The 17404-nt window shown below is 32.7% G+C and overlaps 1 protein-coding gene across 1 annotated transcript in view; it reads right to left on the bottom strand.

The window, feature by feature from the left end:
- The window catches only part of CREBBP (CREB binding protein), a 164088-nt gene that overhangs the window by 42217 nt on the left and 104467 nt on the right, over positions 1-17404 (bottom strand). The window contains exons 6-15 of the mRNA XM_051967730.1: positions 16272-16514; positions 15486-15585; positions 11096-11242; positions 10132-10249; positions 9510-9702; positions 8727-8780; positions 6539-6663; positions 5722-5910; positions 3289-3708; positions 360-539 (exon numbers count right to left, since the gene is read on the bottom strand). Coding sequence (XP_051823690.1) covers positions 360-539; positions 3289-3708; positions 5722-5910; positions 6539-6663; positions 8727-8780; positions 9510-9702; positions 10132-10249; positions 11096-11242; positions 15486-15585; positions 16272-16514 — 1769 coding nt within the window. The remainder of the gene's footprint in view (positions 1-359; positions 540-3288; positions 3709-5721; positions 5911-6538; positions 6664-8726; positions 8781-9509; positions 9703-10131; positions 10250-11095; positions 11243-15485; positions 15586-16271; positions 16515-17404) is intronic.

Here is a 17404-nt window from a genome sequence, read left to right as displayed (position 1 = left end):
TTACTGCTGTTCAGGGATTTATAATGTTCAGGCAATTACAATTTATAATATATTTTATTAACAAATATATGATAATACTACAAGTAACAGAATATAAATTCCAAAATCTAAATATGAAGGGTTGAAAATTTAAGAAAAGAAAGAATTACTTAAGTTAGAGCCTGGAAGATATATGAGTAACATGGTAAAACAAAGTTCCACATATTTTACTTTTAAATCTATATTTTCCTATACATTAAATGGACTACAGAAATTATGTAGCTTTAGTTAATAAACTTTTATTGGATATTTTAATTATGCTTAATCTGCTACAAATTTTGATATCACAATATATCTATTAATTGCAAAGAAGTACACACCTCAGTTCTAGATTCCCCCTTTGTTTCACTAGGATCAGGCTCAGTTTCTTCAGGTTTGCTTTCTGTTTTACTTTCCATCATTGGTACATCAGGTCCAGGTTGCTGGGAATTGGTTTCAGCACTAGCCACTGAGGCTGGAGTGGGAACTCTGTTTTCAATGCTAGCAGCTGCCTGGGAAAGCTTTGACGCAAAATATACAAACTAAAATCAGAAAATAAATGGAATATTCACTTGTTCTTGGAGAGCAAAATGAAGATAAAGGTGATTCCAAATTGAACAAGGTAATCATTGTACATATTCATATTCTAATATGGAGTAGTAGACTTCTCAGAAAGAAAGTTGAAATATAGAATTGTGAAGTCAGAGAAAATCAGCAAAAGATTCAAGAAGAATCTACTGTTCCTGACTGAGGCTCAGATATGAACACACAGTGAAAAGTAAAGCTTCTGTCTACTAGAAACACTATATATTACATGGTGTTGTGTAACTGTTTTAAAGAGAAGGTACTGTAAGGTACAGGGCTGAAGTATGGAGAAGTGGCAATTGTGTTCAAACAAAATTCATCAATATAGAAAAGCTTTAAAGATACACATTTTTTGGTGAGGCTGTTATTAGACACAAAACAGAGCTACTTTAAAATTAATTTCTTCCAATAAACCAATATCTAAAGTTTATGATTCTTTACATTAGTGAAAGGATAAGATAATAAAGAATGAATAAACACACAAATTAAAAGAGAAAAAAAAAATCAACAGGGTTACCCTAATCATGTTTAACTCATCTAGTGAATACAGTGCAAATAAATCAGCATGTAGGTAAGAATGAATTTTTTTACATTTTTCGAAAAGTCTACATCAAGGTTCCACTTGAAAATCTTAAAACATTAATTAATACAATATTGAAAGAAAGTCTTAGGCAGCGCAGAGGGTATATCTTTGCATAAAAAAGAAAAATCTGCAGGAATGTCTCATGGCTAAGGCCTGGGTAGGTCTGATTTTGATATTTTATAAATCATCTGTGATACCTCCAAGTTTTTGGATGGTACAAGATTTTTTCCAGTAGTAAAATATTATCATGTCAATGAGTAGAACATGTTGGAAAATCTCAGAAAATTATAAAAGTAACTTTGGCAAATGAGCTTTAGTATAAGCAAAGTCAAGATAATGTACTTAGTAGAAATATATATATATATATTCCAATCACAAACAGCTAGGTGGCCTAATGGATAAAGTACTAGTCTGGAATCAGGAATGTTCAAGTTCAAACCCAACTTCAGACATTTTTTATTATAGCTGGGTGACCCTCAGGAAATCATTTAAATTCTATCTGCAACAGTTTCCTTAATTGTAAAATCAGAATAATAATAGAGGCTACCTCCAAGGATTGTTGTGACCATTAATCAACATAATATTTGTAAAGCACTTAGTGCTGTGACTAACACATACTAAAAGTACTTAATAAGTTTGTACACTTCCTCCTGTACTTAAGGATATTTTTGAGATATAATTTCCAATTGAGTGGATGTTCCTCAGTTGGGGAATGGCTGAATAAGTTATGATATTGGTATATGAATGTAATGGACTACTATTCAATAAGAAATGATCAGCAGGGTAATTTCAAAAAAATGTTCAAAAATTTATATGAACTGTTGCTAAGTGAAATGAGCAAAACCAAGAGAACATTGAACACTGTAATAAGATTATGTGATAATCAACTACGATACACTTGGCTTTTTTCAACAATGATATGATTCAAGACTTGTATACTTGTGATGGAAAGAGGCATCCACATCCAGAAAAAGAATTTTGGAAACTGAATGTGAACCAAAGCATAGTATTTTCACTTCTTGTTGTTAATGCTTGTTTGATAGTTTTTTTTTTCTTTCACCTTTTGAGCTTATTTTTCTTGTGCAGCATGATGAATAATGGAAATCTTTATTATAAGTGTAAATGTTTAACCTATATCTGATTGCTTGTTGTCTTGAGGACAGAAAGGAGGAGAAGAGAAGGAGAAAAATTGGGAACACAAAGTTTTTCAAAGGTGCATGCTTAAAACTACCTTTGCATGTATTTGAAAAAGTAAAGTACTATTTAAAAAGAGAGTAAGAGAGAGAATTTCTAAATACAGGAATTAGACATGGAAAACTATGAAACATTATTCTCTGAAAACATAGATACAATGTGTTGTTGCTTAATACGTTTTGTTAAAAGACCATTAGGAAGAGTTTTGAACAAAACAAACAAAATTATACTACCCTTGATAAGGAAAAAAAAAAACAACAGGTCTCTACTTGGATAAAGTGAGCATACTTTTGGTCATTGAACCATAATAAAGATGTAATAACTCTTACTAGTTAATGTATTGTGAAGAGTACCCAAAATAAAGAGATATGAAGCTCCTATGAGAAAACAAAATAAAAATCAGGTTTGTTTGGCAGGATGTCAAAAGATAGGACCAAAGGCTATAAAAAGTATGAAGGCTATAGTGGGATTCTGTTTTTTCCAAATAATAATAATGATGATGATGATGATAACAAAAGCAACATAACAATGTTTGCCTAATTGAAAGGGGGAAACAAATGGACTTGTTCATCAAATCCTGGCATCTCAATAGTGTGAAATATTCCTTAAGTTATAAAAGACTAAGACCCAGGATTAAATAATATTTTACAATAACTATAGGCTACAAAATTTGCTTAAAATATAAATAAGTTCATGGAAAGTTGTTTCATAGTGGATTAAAAGAAGGTAGGCTCTTCTGTAGTAAACTATAGGTAAGCTCTTAAGTTTGATGAGGAAAATGATAAGACCTTTCTACTATATCCCTGTTGTTACCATCTGCTGCTTTCATATGAAGATTTCCCTTTACATGGAAAATTAGTTTCCTTAGTATTTCTGTATTTGGGTGCTTTAAAGCATATGATACTTACTGGAGTGCCAGGAGGTTGAGCATGCACAGATGTTGGTTGCTGTTGAGATGGTTGTGGGGTGGGCACAGATTGAGGCTGTACAGGTGTCTGTGGCTGAGGTGTTACTTGGACCTGAGCTGCTGCTTGAACTGTAGGAGTACTCTGTGTTTGGGTAGCATTAGGTACTGAGCCAGGAGTTGGGGTGGGCGTCTGTCCTGAAGAAGAAACTGGTGTTGAAGGTTGTGTAGGGGCTGCAGGCTGAGGAGGAGTCATTCCAGGAGGTGTCTGATGCTGAATAGGTGGCATGCCAGCTGCTGTAGAAACTGGTGGTGGAGTCTGATGCAAAGGAGACTGGGTTACTGGTGGACAAGGTAACTGACTGCCCTGTGGACCCAGTATATTCATGGTGTTAGGAAGAGCAGTGTTGGGTACTTGTCCCTGCTAAAAAAAAAAAAAAAAAAAAAAAAAAAAAAGCAGATGATATTAATATATTTTGTTTTTCAAGGGACTTTAGAAATAAAATCATTTTACACATGAGAAAACTTAAAACTAGAGAAGTGAAGTGATGTTTAGATGAAATATGGCAATAACAGTACTGTACTCAAGAGTTGGGAGAGTTAGGTTGGATGATAGCTCAGAAACTTAATAGCTGTCACAGGGACTAACCTACTTAATATCCTTTACACATTAATTTTCTTCACATAGAAAAGGGCGAATATATTATTTTACCTACCTCAAAGGATTTGTTATAAATGTTTTGCAAACTTTAAAGTGCTATATAAATGTGAGGCTTTATTTTTCTTCAAAAATCACCTAGCTTATGAGCAGAAAAACACTAGGATTAGAATCCTGATCTGTGATTCCTAGTTTAATATGCTTTCTACAACAATATAGATATGGAAACAAAAATGAATTCAACTCTGTACTTAGATGTTCATGTCTCAAAAAATATAATTATATTTGTTTTAAATATAATTTTGTTTTATTTTTTTGAATAATTGTTTTTAAATTAAAAAAATATTTGTTTTAAATAATGGCAATTTGATGCAATATACAGAAAATGGAATTACTTCTTTATACAATTAACTAGAATAATTAAAACCTATCACAAAGAAACAACTTTTAACTCAATATATTATACTGGAATAAAGCAGTTATCACTAATTTAAAGTATTATATAAGTGAAAGTCAGGTCAAGGAAATGCTGCCTATATTAGAAATTATTTGCCTTAGCATTATAAACTCTTAATTATCTGGCTCCTTTCTATCTATCCAGACTTACCTCAACCTACTTCCTACCCTGTTTTCTTGGGTTTGTGAAAGCCAAGCAAACTACTTACTTTAACCTGTACATATCATATACTCTCCAACCTCCATTACTATTCAGAATCCTCTCTACCTACGATGCCTATGTTCTCATTCTTTCTCTCCTCTCCCTCTCTCCTTCCCTCCTCTCCTCTTTTCCTCTCTCTCCCCGCACCCTACACTACCTTTTAAAATCCTATGCACCTTCTTATATCCAATTCAAAATGTCACTTCCTCTATACATTCTATTTCCTTTCCTAAGGCTTTCTGTTTGCAATTTTATATGCTATTTTGTTTTAGCACTATGCATATGTGTATGTATTCTGAATATCCCCTGCTAGATGGTGCTCAATGAGAGCCATAAATATCCCTTATTTAATCTGTCTCCCACAGATCTGAAACTGAAACAAAACCCCTCTAAACAACCCCCCCCAACAAAACAAATAAAACCCAAGATTCTTTCAGTATGGATTTAAACTAACAATTAATGATATATAGTTAGTAATATAAGTCAATGTTAATAATATTTAATAAAATGTAATTTTAAAAGATCTCTTTTCCACACCTGTTCATTAATCTAAAATTTGCCATGATCAGAACTGATCACTAGACAAAGATCAGATATGCATTTTATTAAGCTTTTCCAATACTTCCAATTAACCTCTCCTTGTCTTAATCCATTGGAGACAGAAATCCAGAATGTCATGTACAATATGGTACACGACAACATCAATAATAGTCCAAATCCAGATTGCTTTTACATAAAGGTAGCCTATAATTGTATTATATAAAGTTAACCCATAAAGAATAAATAAGTTCATTCAATTGCAAAAGTAGGAAAAAATAAGCTAACAAATATTTGTCAATGATACAATCTCTAAAGAGAGAAATAGGATTAAAGGAAGTAAGATTAAATATAACTCATCTAAATCAGGGATAGGGTCATTTGGATATTTCTTAAATCATTCGCAGATTGTACAAAATTATTAACTTAATGAACTCAAGCAGTGGGAGGTTGTAGCTGCCTGCAGTTACCAATTGGCATGGCAAGACTAAATGATTTCATGGGTCTTATACTATCTGTAGACCAGAAATTCCCCATCCCCAATTTAAATGTAATTAAAAGCCTATAGGCCACATTATTTTTACCTGTGCTACTCCTGCTTGTGCTGTTGATTGACCCATTCCTACACTGTTGACATTCATAGTCCCACCAGAGGGTGGAAACTGATTCTGTGGCAAGAACTGACTTTGGGTAGGAGCCTGAGCCATCATGTTATTGGAATGAGTTCCCATCATGTTCTGTGGTTGAGGCATCCGGGAAGGAGACATTGCCATCTAGAAGTTAACAAATAACATGACAATCACTTAAAAGAAAAGATCTAAAGCACAGTTTAAGAGGTTAAAATTTGTCTTCTGATTAGAATGCTAGAATGTTGAACCTTGAAAAAAAAACTTTTTTTCAAAGAATGAAGTTGAGGTCAAAGATGAAAAGGATCTTGTCTAAAGTTAATTGGAGTTGTTTATTGAACTGGAACTATAAAATAACACCAAATTGTGATCCTCAGTTACAAATATTACTTTCTCATCAATCTAGTTAAGTTTTTATAAAGTATCCAAAGAAACTTAAACTTTTTAATGTTAACATTCCTGACTATTTATTCTAATTACATGAGAAACTTTTCATTCCTATTTCTACTTTTTATAGTCTCATATGGTTCAAAGTTCATTTGATTCTGTAATAACAGTGAAAATATTTTAGTCAAAGATCAAACTGGGACAAAGATAATCAAAGGGATGGCTTTAAAAAAATTTAAACTACCCCAGTTTCAAGGGAATAAGTGTCATATGTTCTTCAAAAAGTATCTAAATTCAACTATTCAAATCTTCTTTTTAAAAGAGTGGAAATTCAAGGTTCAAATAATATAGTAGAAAAATATGAAGACTTAAAAATTTTGATACAAACCGCTGGAACAGAGCCCATGTTATTCATTTGGACAGGGTGATTCATCGGGGAAGCTGCCCGAGGTCCCATGGGTGCCTGTGACATTTGAACATTTCCTATGGACAGTGGATTAAACTGATTCATTCCTGCAAAAATGCATCAAAAACAGATTATTAGGAAACATATCAATATGAAAATGCTTTCATATATATTCCTTTCTAGGAAAAAACCCAATAAAGAAGTAAAATAAAATATAAAATAGTTATCACTCAACATAAATCTTCCTTCTTGTCACAAATTTATGTTTTAAAAAAAATGGGAAGGGAAGAAAGTAGTGATAAGGGAGCTATACCTGATTTTTCAAAATTTCCAAAATGAAGTAGAAGAACTATGGGATATGATCTTAAATCATAGAGGTTTGGGCAGGAAAGGAAAAGAAGTAGGGAGAAAGCAAAAAAATTAAAAAGTAGCAAGAGAAAAACAGAATAAGTCTCCTATATGAGAAGAAGTACTAGAAAAGAAAGGAAAAGGCAGTTAATTGTGAATTGACAAAAAGAGAGAGGAAACAAGTGTTAAAAGGAATATAATCTGTCACAACAATCTTTGAAAGGTTTGTATGACAGCAGATCATTCTAATAAGACCCAAGTACCCCCCCAAAGCAAATCTGCATCAAAAACCTCTGAAACCTGAATCCTATCTATTACCAAGTAGGTCTTCAAAAGAGCTCAAACAGTAGGCATCTGTTTATATGTAATGTACTATATGTGGTGCTCAGAACATAAAAACAAAAAACTCTTGTTATTATTACATAGTTCTCGATGATTCCAACGTTGAATTTCTCTCTGAATATCTCATTTTCTTTCACTATCATATCCAATCCTTTTGTTCCCAGTATTGGCAATTCTTCCACTATTTACCATTTCTACATTCACAGCATTAGTTTAAGCATATTCACTTATCAAAGCTACCTTGGTGACCTATCTTGTTCCCTTCCCCAACCAATCTGCAACCTCAACCTTATCGTTCTTCCTCACAAAACTATTTTGTATTTGATATTTCCTCCACCTGTTTCTTCAAATAATATCCTCATTCCACCTTCCAAAAATCATATAAAAATTCATCTTTTCTGATTTCACAACATATAAATCCTAAATATAAAGATTTGTAATGCTTAGTAGTTAATGTTTATATGATTCCTTTGGGGTTACTTACTGCAATTAACAATGTGAATTACTCTCTTCTATCTAGGTTTTTGTGACTCTTGGTTCTCCTTCTGACTCCTCACTTTCCTCTGCCAACTCTTCATTCATATACTACTATAAATGTTCCCCAAGTACTGTATTAAGTAAGCCCTATTCTCTGCTCCTTCTACATTCTCTCAGTAACTCAACAACTTCTATGAGTTAAATTATCTATTTACAGATAACAGATATATACATATTTTTATACATAACATGTATAGCCCCAGTCTCTCACTTGATCTACAGTATCACATAACCAATTGCTTAATTTTTAAACGTATGCCCCAAAGACGCTTAAACTCAATATATTCAAAACTGAAGTAATGTTCTTCTCCAAGAAATTCTGTCAATGTTACCATACCATCATTCTAATCTTGCAGGATTATAACCTTGGGCATTATCTTAGATGCTTCACCATCTCTACCATCACATTAACTACTCAGCTGCCCAAATCTTGACATTTCTACTAAATTCACATCTCTAGAATCTTATCCCTTCTCTCCATTGACAGAGCTACTAACCATTTTTCAAGCTTGTCGTCATCATCATCATCATCTCTTACTTAGATTTTCTAAAGTTTAATTTGTCTCCCTGCCTCATACCTCTCAGTATTCCAATATTTTATGCACTGCTACTCTACTTAAATGCAAACCTAATCAGTCATAACTGCCTTTTTTCAATCAATTCCAATGGCTTCCTAAGGCTACCAGGACAAAATATGAATTTCTCTGTTTTGCTTTTGCATTTCACAATTTGGCCTCAACTTATCTTTCCCAAGGCTTACTGAACAATACTCTTCCCACAATACTGTCTAATAAATCACTCTGCAGATACAATGAATTTTCAACAAAGACTGAAATCATGGTTAACAAGTCTTACAGAGGAAAAGTGAAAAGAAAAAAACTTATATGAAAAAAGGACAAAACGCAAAGTAAAAACTATATGTTAGTTTAAAACAACTACAAACCTGGAGAAACCTGCATGCGGTTCATAGGCACACTTGGCATGGTCATAGGTCCATCTGTAATGATAACACAAGAATCAACTTAAAAAGTTTAAAAGAATATTATTCACAAGAAAGGAAAGACTAAGTTGTTTTGTTTTTTAAACAGTCAACTGGTCTGACAGTATGCTATACAATGACCATACACAGAATGTTTTAAAGAGTCTATAAGGAAACTGGAATATTCAAACACATAGACAAAATGATAGTTGTTTCAATTGGTGGTCCTAAAAATAGACAATGATGTTTTATGGTTAACAATGCACTGATATATTTGTGTGCATGCATACATGTATGTATATGTATAGACTCTTGTTTGAACTTTCAACCTTATATAGTAGGCAGAATAGATATTATTAAATTTATTTTGCAGGAAAAAAATATGAATTGAAAACATGAGGGTTATTAAGAGCACAGCAAATAGAAAACATGAAATGGATTGACTACTGACCTGCAAGAAGAGATATAAGAATACCTTCCTCTTCTCTTTGCAAAGGTAGTAGGAGATTATTGATGTAGAACACTGCATATACTATTACATTAGAATGAAGTCTTGCTGAACTGCTCTCTCCCTACCCTCTACCCATTTTTAAAATCTTTAAAATCTAATAAGAGATGTTCTTTGAATGGGTGAGCAGAGAGGATTATAATGGGAAATTAAAGTGGTATAAAATAATATGTATCAATAAATGTTTTAATAGAAAACATATGGAATGAAGGATGAAAAAAAAAAATTTGAATACTTACTTGGAGGTCTCACGGACTGTGCCTGGCCCATGCCAGAAGCAACCTGTGCAATACCTGGGGGTTGAGCCCCAGGAGTTTGTAAAGCTGGCTGATTAACCAAGATCCCTTGTTTATGTAAACGAGACCTTCGTTTTTCTTCTAATTCTTTCTGTATTTTATAGATTTTCTCTGCTAACAAATGATAATATTCATCCTATTAAAAAAAAAAAACCAATACCAAGTATTTAGATATTATTCCATAAAATTCACCTTTATCAAAAGTTCTAGTAGAGAAATTAATACGGAAACTCTCACAAAGAGACAAATGAACATTATACATAAAAAGATGAATTTACATACATCTAATTTTTAAAACTATGTATTTTTGTTTAGTGTCTTACTACTTCAATAACTGCAATGTAATCAGAATGACAAAGTACTGATTCAATCAAAAATATCTTATAACAAAGCAAGGAGTATTCATTATATATTCCTAATTATAACAAGGCACTCCATTAAAAATGAATTAATTATCCAAATTGTTTTGCTCTCTGGCAACTCTCTAGGAAAAAAAGGTCTCAAGATACTCCAGACTGCTTGGATAGTTGGATATCAGTACATATCCCTACAGAATTAAACCTACCCTGCTATTAGCAGACTCATACATGTCCCCTTCCACTTTCCTAGCATAAGCCACCAAATTCTCCATGCGGCGATCCTTCAGGGCTGCTGGGTCAGGTGTTGGAAAGATGGCTTGGACACTAAAAGAATAAAACATTTAACAATGCATATTTTGAAAATGATTTTATAATCTATATAAAATAAATTTTAAAATCTCATGTACTTTCTACAAATGAGAGATGTCAGAAGACTACCTGAGCATTACCATCAGATTTTACAGATTTATTGCTGGGAGGGAAGGGGGTTGTATGTGTATGTGTGTATTCTGTAAATATCTGCTGAAAATTATATCACTTCACCCTATTCAGACCAATTCCAAGATACTTACTTTATCAAGAATAGTTTGTTAAAAGTAGTCATCAAAGATAATTTCGGGGAAGATATCTTAGATCCATTTAATAGTGGAAAAACAATTTGATACTGATCATGGTACCTTACAGCTTTGAAGTTAGTATAAGATGATTATGGAACAAACTAAAAAAAGTCTTCAATCAGAAATGGAAAAAAAAAATCTCAATCCCATGCCTCTAATACATCTTTCTTTCTACTAAAAATTGTACTACTATATTTAGTTATTTGAATTACAGACGTGCAATTAACTTGAATGCCCTACTTCTGTACTACACCTCTCCCCCAATATCTCTTACTACCCTCTCTTCCCATGAAGAAAATCAAATGCCTCTAGTACAAGTAAAGATTACTTTAACTAATTAGGTATTATCCAATTAATTTTAGAGTTTTTAGAGCGTCCTGAAACAAGTGGAAAAACATCTGCAGAAGTTAAGAGTATTATAATGTAAGGCACAATAACTTTGGGAATGTAGTCTAACTGTGTGCTAATCTGAATAGTTGTCATGTCTATGAATAACTCATCCTATTTATGAACTATTCACAACTGAAGGAGTAACACTGTAGTTTTTACTTACAGTTTATGTACTAAATGGTTACGCAGGTCCTGAGTGACATGTTCATGCCAGCCTTTCCTAACTCCAGTGCTAGAAGGAGGTGCAGCTGTAGGCATGGTGCCGAGGCTTCCAATATTACCAGAATTGGTACCATCACTCATTAATGGGCTAAAATGAGAAGAAAAAAGGCTTTTTATCTATCTGCTACAAACACTAACACAAATTTCATTTCAGAATGTTAACTTTTAGCCTATTTAATTTCTTCTATCTATCCTGCAACATTATTTTTAAATGAATATTTTGAACTAAACTACGAAACCTCTTAAAGATATTAGTAAAAAAAAAATTTGAAACCCTTTATGTCACATGTTTATAAAACACGTTTCCTGCTTGAATGCCTCAGTAGAATAAGAAACTAAAACAAATGAACAGAGAAGCTGCTAAGTAGGAAACGAGAAGATAAAAAGAATCTAAGAAAGGGTGCATGAGTTTCATGAAAAGCAAAAAGTGTGGGAGAGAGCAAAAACAAAGAATATAGTGTATCTTAATGAACAAAACAAAATATGATAGTATCTAGTTGAATGTGTATTATAATTCTAGTTTTATTTAAGCATTATTTGGATTAATAAACTATACTGTTGAGTCATAGCCAAGTATTATCTTAGAAGGGCCCCCTAGATTTAATAACAAAGTGGAGGGAGACATAAGTACAAGAGCATTTACATCTTAAATAAATTCATTTACATATTTGCCAAAAAAGCAAGGAGGCAACAATACATCCCTTCTTTATAACCAAGCTAAGATTCACAGAGAAACTGAGCTACCTTGGCGTGAATGTTTAAGAGTTGGTATCAAAGCACAATTTCCTATTCCCAGTGAGATTAGGTTTGGTGGCCTCCTGCCCACCATAGACACCTACTGCCTAACTTCTCCTAAGTCTTCACAACAAAAGGAAAGTTCTAAGCACCTACAGTTTCTGCCACAACACCTTTTCTTCACTAAACTGAAGAGGTCTGACCTTGAATAACATCAGCCTGAGGAAGAGGCTTTTTCCTCGTTGTATTCATGGACTGGGTTTAGAGGAATCTTAAAGGCCTTTTATTCTCAAAATCTGTCTCCATTTACTGTCTTGCTTAAAACCTATACCTATCTTTCCTTGTGTCAGCAGAATAATGCCACAAATTCTACCTTACCAACTAGAATCTAGATTGGGGAAATCAATAGTTCCTAACTTAGCACTTGAGTACATAAATCTTCAGCTCTGTTAAGGAAAGGGGCTTTTGTCTTTCTACTATTCTTTGTTCTCTCAACGCCATTCAGCTCATTCTTCCCTTCATCTTAAAACTTCTGCAAACTCACATTTGCTCTGCCTTACTGCACTTAAGAGAAATCTGGCTTCCATGAAATAAAATCCTACTTCCTATACCCCAATGGCTATTCCCATCCTAATCCTGCCTGGTATCTGTGACCAATATCCTTAGTATGAGCTGTACCTTTTCTCTCAAGGCCCCTGAATCCTTAAGCCAGGAGTAGGGAATACACTTTGCTCTTCACTGCTACCTGCAAACCCTCCCCACAAGTTGTAGTTCTTATTGCTGTTATTATCAGCATTTACAAAGCGTTTTAAGATTAGGAAATCATTTCACAAATATTTTATCCTCACAACCCTGGGAGAGGGGCACTACCTATGCTTTTTTTATAGATATTTCTTAATGGAAGTAGATAGAAGGTAAGTGATTTGCCCAGGATAATATGCTATAGTAAATGTATGTGATTCACATACATTTACTATAGCATATTATCCTGGGCAAATCACTTACCTTCTATCTACTTCCATTACATACATTTACTATAGCATATTATCCTGGGCAAATCACTTACCTTCTATCTACTTCCATTAAGAAATATATATATATATATATATATATAAAAATAAACATACATACATACACATACATATACAAAATAAATAAAATATAGATAAGATAGATGAGGCCGAATTTTAATTCAGTTCTTTGTGCAGGTCCAGCATTTCCGTTCAACACCTAGCAGCTACTACATCTGGCTATATTCGTGCAATCTAGAATATCTACTCTCCTGATTATTTCCCCCTGTTCTCAAATAATTAAGGACATCACAAGTTTTCTTGCCTAATACAATCTCTCATATTTGAGGACTTTAAAATACAAATGGATGTCCCTTAAATGCCTATTTCCATTTCCCCATTTCCAATTTTACCTTAACCTCATCATCATCATCCATAACTAGAAACAATAAAATTCACCTTATCTCTGCTATGGCCTGTAGTCCCTTCATGCTTGCCCTACTGTTCTTTACTTGTTCTTTTCCTATGTATGTGACCACTTCTCAGTCTCCTTTACTGATCACAATTCATCCTTCACCTGCTAAATTAATAGTGTTCCCTAAAGCTCTAACCTATGCTGTTTATCATTACTTGAGAATAGGAATTGTTTTATTCTTTGTATTTATAACTTATTGCCTAGTGCGGTATCTAGCACATGATAATTAATAAAATGCTTAGTGGACTAAATGGGGATTTCATCAGCTTACAAGGTCTCGAATTATCATCTCCATGCATACGGCTCCTAAATCCATCCATCCATCCATCCATCTATCTGTCTGCAATGTTCTTCTCAAATCTAATTCCACGAATTACCAATTGATTGATGAACATTCTAGCCTCAATATCCTTTGAGGGACTTTAAATCTAAATGAACTCATGTTTTTGCTGAGATGTGAATTCTATTCTATACTCATATACTTCTGATGTATCCTTTCTATTAGTCAAATAAACAATAGAATCATACTCAATCTCTTCCTTTCTCTAATATTCAACCAGTTTCTAACTCTTGTCTTTCCCATACTCTCTATTCACAAGACTATCATTTGCCAAGATTATAATAAAAGCTCCCAAACTAGACTCCCTGCATTCACTTCACTCTTCCATTTATTTTCCACAAAGGTACCATAAGTCTTCATAAGTTATTATGTTTAATCATGTCATAACTCGAAAATTACCAATGGTTTCTTATTGCCTGAACAATAAAATTGCAAGCTCTTTAGTTCAGCATTTAAAACCCTAAATAATCTGTCTATAGCATGCCTTTTCAGAATTATTTCATAACTTATATATGTCCATTCTCTCCTCACTTCTACCTTTCAGAATTCTTCAATCTCTTTAAAAGTTGATTTTCCAAAAGGTTTTCTAGATTCCCCCAGTTTTAGTGCTATCTTACTCCTATTAACTGATGATTATCTGTTTGCTTAATACCCTAGTAGAAAGCAAATTCCATGAGGGGAAGTATCATTTGTAATTTTTGACTGGATCTACTCAGTACTTAGTCCATAGTACTTTGCACACAGTAGTCACTTAATGAACTGAAGTGAAGGCAGAAAAAATTTAGTGACTAAGTATTAAGTGGCACTGCTAAAAGAAAAACAAACAGAAAGGGCAACATATCATCAAAGAAATAATTATATCATTTTAAAAGAAAGTGTGTACATATATATGCATGTGTGTGTGTGTGTGTGTGTGTGTGTGTGTGTGTGTGTCAAATGATTTAGATACTAAAATTATACTTTTCTATAATGATTAAATAGGAAATAATCACGAGTTGCTATAATAATATATCTTTCTAAAATGAAGTGGGAAGGGGCAGACTTGGGATACAGAGGTAATGAGTCAAAGAATCCATACATATAAAGAGCTTTGGTACTTTCAAATTCACCTCTTTGAAATAGAAACCTCTTTGGAAAATTGCATGAAAAGAGTCCAGTACCAACACAGAATTGTCTCTAAAACCCTTTTGCTTAAAACTCTACTCCTCATTTCCATACATGTACCTCTACACCTCCACTAATGGACACACAAATGACAAAATTTGCCTAGAAACGCACTTAACCTAATAAATGATCCCTTCTTCCCTCTGTTATTCTAAAAGATCTGATTTGTCTATAAATGTTTTTAATTGATATTAAATTAAATTTGTTTTGAAATTTTAAAATTCTGTCAAATATGACTAATAACAATCATCCATAAAAAGAATGTATGTTTTCAAATAAAAAGCATGTTTCTTCAAATACCAAATATCCAGTCCAGTTCTGAAAAGGCCCATAACCACAAAATGTTCTATAGCTCCTCTGACAATGAAATGTCATAACAATGAATTTGACAGAAGATTCTGAATTGCTAGACTCTAAGCAATATTCTACTCCCATTTTCATTCAACAACAACATTTCTTCCTTTCTTATTACCACTTATACACAAATTAACTTTTCTTTCTGGTTCTAAACTTCTAGATTTACATTCTATAATACAATAATCTTACATTATTCACAAAATTATTATTAATTTATGAAAACAATAATCAAATGAGTAATAAAACTTACTTTGTTGCTCCAAGGGAAGTTGGAAGAGCAGTTTCTGAAATCAGATTTGGTTGTTGGTCTGTTGCAATCCCTCCAGTTGGAATGGTCATTGGATTAGTACCTTTGAGAAAGAAAAATTAAACTAATAAATTCTAAAAACTAATTAGTCATTATTACATTGAATATGTTAATTCCACATTAACAAATAATGCCAAATTTTATTGAAAATAATTAAAAGTATCAGATGCTGAGTTCATAACCAGGTCTCTTGTAAATCCACTGTTGTTTACTCTATGCTATTGCTGCCACAAAACGTGAAGTGACTTTCACTGTCACACAACTAATTAAAATTAGGATAAGAACAAAGATCTTCTGTTAGTTTCTAGATGAGTGTTTCCAAACTAATCATTTTTACTGACAAATCATAATCAGCTAACAAAGACTGATAAACCACAAATAATTTCAATAGCAAACAGAAATATTTTTTTTTTGCTGCCTCTTAGTAAATGTATTTTACTCTATCTCCATGAATATGTAATATTAGATTCAATAACATAAGCAATGAAGTTCATTACCAATACCAAACTGCAGCAGCAAGGTAAATAAAAAATTTTAGTGTATTTATTCAACATCTTTTTTTTTTTTTAAATTCAACATCTTTTTAAAGATATGTTATCATTTATGAATAAAACACTCAAATTCCATCAAAAGGAATAATGGCACAGATACTAGCGAGAACTGAATTAAAGTTGTAATTCAGTTCACTGCTATTGGACAAAGAGTATCTTTTCTAATTTCTTCACCTACCCAATGCATTCAGAGTCCTCATCTGCTGGTGAGTTTGAGGTTGTGCTGGTTGCTGGCCAGATACTTGAGGCTGCAACTGTGTCTGTGGTTGGTTGCCATAGGGTAGTCCAAGAGCAGCATAAGCCCGTTGCATGGAGCTGGGATCAATTGGATTGGGGTTACTTAAAGTAGGAGTATTCTGTTGGCCTGAACCAACAGAACCAATGGTATTCTGAATTCCACTTGCTGGAGATCCCAAGATGGCTATTTAAAAGAGAGAGAGAAAGAGAAGGTAAAAGGTCAAAATAACTTTTAAAAGGCCACAATATCATTAATTCTTAATAAAATTACAAGAGCACAAAAACAAATTACATAATACTAAAACACAACTATCAAGGAAAAAACCACACATGGAAGGAACCTTCCCAGACCTCAAACTATATTATATAACAATCATCAAAAATCACTTAGTACTAGTTTTAAAAAAAAAAGAAATAAAAATCAATCAGTGAAAGGAACTACATAAGCAAAAAAGAAATGCAACTGAAAATACTGGTCCAGTAGCAGAAAAATATAAGAAGGCATATCATCAAAATAAATTTAAAAAACATTAGATGCTTACTCAATAAGAATTTATGGTAAAATTAGCAAACAGACTGGCACACAAAATAAGCAATTTTGAATACATAAAAATATAAAGCTTACATAGGAATGAAGCCAATAAAAAAATGGGGAAAATATTTACACCAACTATAACTCACAGAAGTCTGAGGTCCAAAATAAAACAAAAAAAATTAATACAAGACATACCCTAGTAGGGTTGGTCAAAGAATATAAATAATTTTCAAATAAGATTGAAAATCTTAACTCACAATAAAATGTTCCAAAACATTAATAATAAAAGTAAAACCAAAACAATTAAGATGCAAATTGGTAAAAAAGGAAAAATAATGGAAATAGTCAATGATATTGTGAACAAATAGGCACACCAGTTTATTATTGTAAGAAATGAGAAGTGGTACTAATTTAATTCTTGACTTTACAACTTTTGACCCAGAAATGAGGACTATGCATATATGCTTAAAAGGATAACAACAAAAGATAATGAAATTATACTCAGTAACATTTTATGTGACAGAAAAGAAACCAACACA

The sequence above is a fragment of the Antechinus flavipes genome, chromosome 1 (assembly GCF_016432865.1).
Source record: "Antechinus flavipes isolate AdamAnt ecotype Samford, QLD, Australia chromosome 1, AdamAnt_v2, whole genome shotgun sequence".
In the NCBI taxonomy this organism is placed as follows: Eukaryota; Metazoa; Chordata; class Mammalia; order Dasyuromorphia; family Dasyuridae; genus Antechinus; species Antechinus flavipes.
This window is presented reverse-complemented; position numbering and strand designations above follow the sequence as displayed.